Genomic DNA, 6,403 nt, shown 5'->3' with positions numbered 1-6,403 from the left:
AAATCACAATCAAAATTAAATTTTGCTACAAATTATTTTAATAATTAAATTATAATTTTTCATTTTTATACTCCATCCGTCCCGCTTTAGCAGTCCCATTGACTTTTCTGCCCTCTTTTTGTAAAAATGATTAAAAATAGTTAAAGTGGAAAAATGGTAAAGTAAGAGAGACAATAATGTAGATAAGACTCTTCTCTATATTATTCTCTCTCTTAATTTACCATTTCTCCTCTTTAACTATTATTTATCATTTTTACAAAAAGAGGGCGGAAAAGTCAATGGGACTGCTAAATTCGGACAGAGGGAGTAATTAATATGTTTAAGAATTTTATACTATTTTTTATTTTAATTTTTTACTTTCTAAAAATTTTAGAGAAAGAGAGAGAAGATGATTTGTCATAAAGTAATTGAAAAACTGAAGTGCATAATACCATTATTTAATGTACTTAAACTATAAGAAAATATCATATTTAGGTATTACTAGAGAGAGAGATTTAGAGAAAATATCAAATCCAATACCTAGATTTAAAAGGACAAAAATGTCCTGCATGCCTTGGGGGCATTTTGGGTGTAAAATTGTGATGAATACCATAAATGTGATTACACCTTAGTTCAGGGACTACCCACGATATTTTTAAAGTTTAGGTACCATTTGCGTGCAAAACGCATAGTTCAGAGTCCATTTGCGTATTAGAAATGATGGGCTAAAATGATCTAAAATAACCTATGTACCAATTATAGTCGCGCGTGTTGATATGAGAATGACTTTTTATATGCTCAATTCCTTATAATTATATTATTAATATATGAGATATTGGCACCTAATATAATGTAATTTTCAAAAAATTCGGTTTTTCCCACGAACTTTGAAATTCGCAAATAATATCACTAATTTTACTCCGAATTTATTATTTCCCACCAATGAAAATATTCCGGCAAATAATATCATGGATTTTTTTTCGTAATTTGTTGATAACAACTTCAAGAGTTTCAAGATTTTCAATCATTGAGAATAGTTTTTCTTGAAGCACACCCTCCACATTTGTTCTTCAACATATTAATATAGCCGAAATTTTTTCACTGGTGGGAAATAATAAACTCATGGTAAAGTTCGTGATATTATTTGTCAATTTCAAAATTTGTGGGAAAAACCCAACTTTTTGAAAATTCCATAATATAAGTTGTCAATATCCCTTAATATATTTGTTAAAGAATTTATAATTTAAGTATAATTATATATTATAATTATGAACATAAGTATAACAGTATTATAGTGCGTCGTATCGTATTATGGTATACCAAAATACGATAAAATATACCACAGTAACGATACGTCAACGGTAGGCATACTTAGAGAACTCTCAAACGAATAAAAGGTCGAGTCCTGTAGAAAATTACCCACAACTAAGTAATTGTGTTCCAAAGTGTAATATAAAGTTATTTGGATAGGAAATAAAGATGGAATTTATTTCTTCAAAAAGTATCACTCGTAGCTTGTATATGTTTGTCACATATTGTATAAATGTATAACTAATAAGTTCATAAAAGAAAACCGATTCCGAATCGACCTCAAAATAGCATTTAAAATTTGGAATAGATCACAGGAAAACCGATTCCGAATCGACCTCAAAATAGCATTTAAAATTTGAAATAGATCACAGGCCCTATCTAGAAATAGATTATGCTACTCAGTACTCATGTCTAGGAGAATGAAAATCTAATCAAAATCACATCAGTACTCATGTCTAGGAGAATGAAAATCTAATCAAAATCACGGCAATCAATAGTTTACTAATAAACATGCTATACTATTTCTTATAAAAAGAAGAAATAACATGCTGAATATACACAAATCGATTAAGATATACAAATCGATTAAGATTATACTAAGGTATTATTATGAAAAACAAAAAGTTAATAATAAGCTGGAATAGCTCAGTTGGTTAGAGCGTGTGGCTGTTACCCACAAGGTCGGAGGTTCAAGCCCTCCTTCTAGCGCCTAAATAATTATATTTTCATAAAAATAGTTAAAAATTTTGTACCCCTTTACTTTATAGAGTTGGTGTTCAAAATATTTCTAAAACTCACTAGTTAAATAGAGCTAAATTTTGAAAATTGCTTAAATATTTATAATCACATTTTCGTCATACGAAAATCTACTACTTATTTTACTTCAGGTAATGTAGTTAATTAGAGCTAAAATTTACAAAATGGTTAAATATTTATCTCACATTTTCTTCCTACAAAAATGTACTGTTTCTATTTTTCTTTCTAGTAATGTAGTCTAATAGAGACAAAATTTACACAATTCTTAAATACTTATTGTATCTCATTTTCCTCCTACAAAAATCTACTGCTTTTATTTTCATGATTGTTCTTCATTTTTCATCCGATTTTTTTTAACTACTAATATATTACACTATGATATTTTAATTACCTTTTTATAAATAGTGTGATTTTCATTCATAGCTTGCAATAATGTGTAACATTGACATTTTAAAATTTTAATTTTTTACCTTTTCATAATGTAGTTTTAGAAATATAGTAATATACTTCTATATAATAAGAAATGAAAATTTTAATAGAATGACATAAGACCTAGGCTCTACTATGGATGACCTAAGTGACTCAAATCCCAAATAAAGGTTCCCAATTCTGAAAGAAAGGGCTTGGGCACAGCACATGAGAAATAAGTTTACATTTGAACTATATTACATCTTCAAAATTAAACCAAATTAGAGAAGCCGGTGATCGAAACTGAAAAGAGTTATAAATATTGCTCGAATTATAAAATACAAGCAAATAAGTATAACAACTCGATGGCGCTTTCATTCAATCCATCCAAACAGGATGTTGCAGGAGCAGCTGAGTGCCGGTGCCAGTGCTGTTTAAGAAGTACAAACAGAAACACCTAAAACGAATGCTCGTCGTCTTCTAGTGCATTGTAAATCATCCTACATCATATAAAAATTCGGTTTAAGAAGTTAATCTTTAAAATATCGGATAATACTGGGGGAGGAGACAGTTGCAGAGTTCGGTTACCAGAACAAACACATGAAGAGAAGAAGTATGATATAACCAAGCTTGAAAAGTCTCTCCTTCTTTTCCCAGTTTAACAAGTTGAAGATTTCAGTTACATCTACAAGATGCTGTCTTCGCTGGTACCTGATTAAACATTTTCATAAACAAACAATAACTTCAGTTGAAGGTCTATTTGACCTATAACAAACTTTCATGACCAATATGAAATGATGCATCAGAGTAAAAAAGGTGCAAGAATTATTTTTGATAATAAAAACTCCATATAATCAATAAATATCGACAAAATATGGGCAAAGTACTATGAAAACTATAATAAAGACAATAATCACTTGGAGAACATTAACCTCCCAAATCAACCACCAACCAATGTTGTACTCATGCCAAACCCTCCTCCAGCTTCCTTCCCGAAAACGAGAAAACATAAAATAATTGATTCTATGGACCTTGATAGATGAACATGTTCAGTTTCAGTTTAGGGTCTTGGTCACATAAAAAGCAACTCTATGAGTTCAAGTTACTTTGTTAATGACGAACGACAAGGACATAGTTAGTTGCTAGATATTATCACGACTCACGGCTATGCTCTACTGTTTTCACCAATCAACCAAGCCAAAAAGTTTTCTCCAATCAACCTAGACAAAATCCTTCACTATCACTCTAATTTAATTTAACCTCTGAAAAATATACAAATACGTTAGAGAAAATAAGAACATGTAAACAAATTAAGTTCTTAAAACCTACTAAGATGGGACCATATGGCACCCCAGTGTGTCAACTGCATATTCATTTCTGCAGCTGCCCCCCTGCATCAACTAGGTACACCTTCACAACCACAAGGTAATGCCAGATTTCAAGCTTAAGGTATTAAGGTATATGTGACATGCATTTTTTATCATGTCTCTTATGAGATAGTAATAGCGTTGAGGATCCTTTAGGAGATATGCTTGGATAGTCGTGAGGGGTTAGGATAGGATAGTTGTTCTTGTGAGATCAGCTGCGTAAAACAAAGTTTCTAAAGTGAGTTGCTCCAAATTATGCTTTTCAATTCCATTTGAGGAATAATATTATCACCTTTTTTCTGTTTTTCTAATCTCTCGTTCACAACTTTCCAAATGATTGGAGCCTTAAAAACAACCAGGAAGGAGATAAAAATTGCAGCCATTGCCAATAAAATATTACTGATTTTCCTTTTATGAGTTTATAGAGGTAGAGTAAATATTAAAGGAAGTTGAAAGAATTCATGTCTAGTAGTAAATCAAAATATTGATGCTGATCACTTAATTTTGCAATTTCAGAATGAAGCAGAAGCATAAGAACCTTACAGTCTCACGTTGTAGTACAGGTATGGGACACAGAGAAGTGACATAAACCAATGTCCGGTGACAAGGAAGAGGAAGCAGAGAACTCCTTGTGTGATGAACTCCGGTAAAACTACTCGGTTTATTCGAGATGCTGAGTCATACGGATTGATGTAATCAAATTCTAAATCCGCCAAACACATAAGCTGCAATTAAATGTGGAATAGGGTTAAAGAATACCATGCAGTTTACGAATTAAGACAGTGCACAAACTTCAGAAAGAAGCCCTAGAACAACACAGTCTATAATATTAAAAGATAAACAACAGATGATAAATTATCCCCTGTGAAGCTACAGTACAAGATCAAAGTTGTGCTCGTATTCTCTTCAGTTTCTCAAACTGTATATAGTGGTAGCTATTGGTTGCAATTAATATTTGTCGTAGTTGTGATGTTTCTGGATTCAGAATCGGGCATCAAGCCTTGGTCATTCGAACATACAAATGTGAGCAATACCACTAGCTACAATCAAAAGAGAAAGACTCATATGCAAGATGCCAAGATCATAAATTACCCAACTTGTACCGAATCTGAAGTCTGACACGAATTTGTAAGCTATACATTCTTCAGATTCAAGACCTTCATAAGTCCTTTAGTCGTTACTAGTTTATTAATTAGATCCTGAATCCAAAAGGTTAACTAACACAGACGAAATTAAGATTATTTTTACAAAATACTACTACTACTACTAATTAAAACTTAGCAGGTTGTGTAAAACTCAATTTTTTGTAGGATTAAATAGTCCTGATAGGCTTAACATGAAGCTCCTCAATCCTCATTCCTCAGCACAGAAAGCTCTCAAATTTCAAATAAAATTAACACTCCAATCCTAGATTTCTGAACAAAAGGACCAAGCAAATATCCCCAAAATCAAAGAAGGCACGATCTCGCTAACTGCACATTGAAGAAAAATCCAAAAATATGTAAATAGAGAAATAAGGTATTGATGATGGATGATAACCTGGAATACGATCATAACGAGGAGAGCAATGAGTATGAAGAAGAAGAGCAACCATGCCAACACCTCTTTCATATCCTTATCTCTTCCTTAAGAGTTCTGTTTCCCTAAAATTAAACGCAGTGGTTTAGAAATAGAAAGGAGTGGAGCGCCAGGTGCGCAGTGCACCGTGGAGCTTTCACAAGAGACGAATCTCCGCCGGCGAAATAAATGACCGAAATCGAAACCCTTTCGGCGGAGGAAAAACGACAAAGTCAACCAAGTGGAATTTTCAGGTACCTACTTCGGATGTTACTTTTGCTTTAAAATTTTCATTTTATTATAGATTTATAACTAGGGGTGGATATATTTATGAACTTTTTTAAAGTTCAGTAACTTTAAAATTGACAAATAATTTGACCTGAGTTTGTTATTTCTTATTAATGAAAAAATTTTGGTAAATAATATCATGATATAAATTTTTTTCATAATTTATCGACAATAACTTCGAGAGCTTCAAATTTTTTAATTACACGCTCCAAAATTGTTATTCAACCTATTAATATATTTGGAATTTTTTCATTAATAGGAAATAACAAACTCAGGATAAAGTTCGTGATATTATTTGTCAGTTTCAAAGTTAGTTGAAAAAACCCAACTTTTTGAGAGTTCCATGATATTAGATGTCAATATCCCGATTTATAATTAAGGATAGTTCGGTAAGGTATACTTCATCGAAATCATCATACCGTATATTTTACTGAAAATTTGGTATGAGAAAAAAGTATACATTTACCTTGCCAAACTTTATAGTACACCGAATTTTCAGTATGACGAATTCCAATACTTATACCGTACCTCATTTCCGATGTGTTGTACCGAAATTCGGTATATCAGATTTTCAAGATCAATGAGAAAATAATACTCACTCCGTCCCAAGATAAGTGAGCAATAACTTTTCAGCACGGGATTTAAGGAAATAAGGTTTTGTTAGTAAAGTGGAAAGTGAATAAACTAAGCTGTTCAGCCATTATTTAGCATGAATTGGGTTTTTGAGCAAGAATTGG

The 6,403-nt window shown here is 31.8% G+C and overlaps 1 protein-coding gene and 1 non-coding gene across 2 annotated transcripts; one reads left to right on the top strand and one right to left on the bottom strand.

Moving 5' to 3' along the window:
* Positions 1-1,924: 1,924 nt before the first annotated feature.
* TRNAN-GUU lies at positions 1,925-1,998 on the top strand. Its single transcript has one exon. It is a non-coding gene; the product is annotated as a tRNA-Asn (tRNA).
* Positions 1,999-2,624: 626 nt separating this feature from the next.
* LOC125201489 (protein cornichon homolog 4-like) lies at positions 2,625-5,658 on the bottom strand. The gene is made up of 4 exons (XM_048099635.1): positions 5,361-5,658; positions 4,365-4,546; positions 3,043-3,165; positions 2,625-2,954 (listed from the first exon to the last, which is right to left on the bottom strand). Exons 1-4 carry the CDS (start codon positions 5,430-5,432, stop codon positions 2,912-2,914), a joined length of 420 nt encoding a protein of 139 aa, XP_047955592.1. The 5' UTR covers positions 5,433-5,658; the 3' UTR covers positions 2,625-2,911.
* Positions 5,659-6,403: the final 745 nt, after the last annotated feature.

This window comes from Salvia hispanica, chromosome 1 (genome assembly GCF_023119035.1).
Source record: "Salvia hispanica cultivar TCC Black 2014 chromosome 1, UniMelb_Shisp_WGS_1.0, whole genome shotgun sequence".
Lineage (NCBI taxonomy): Eukaryota > Viridiplantae > Streptophyta > Magnoliopsida > Lamiales > Lamiaceae > Salvia > Salvia hispanica.
This window is presented reverse-complemented; position numbering and strand designations above follow the sequence as displayed.

Bases quoted from the DNA above. Each gene is read 5' to 3' on its own strand.
- LOC125201489 (XM_048099635.1), bottom strand. From the start codon at position 5,432: ATGAAAGAGGTGTTGGCATGGTTGCTCTTCTTCTTCATACTCATTGCT. The intron at 3,166-4,364 runs GTAAGGTTCTTA...ATGTTTAATCAG, and splicing joins CTGTACTACAACGTGAGACT to GTACCAGCGAAGACAGCATC. The intron at 2,955-3,042 runs GTAACCGAACTC...TATATGATGTAG, and splicing joins CTCTTCATGTGTTTGTTCTG to GATGATTTACAATGCACTAG.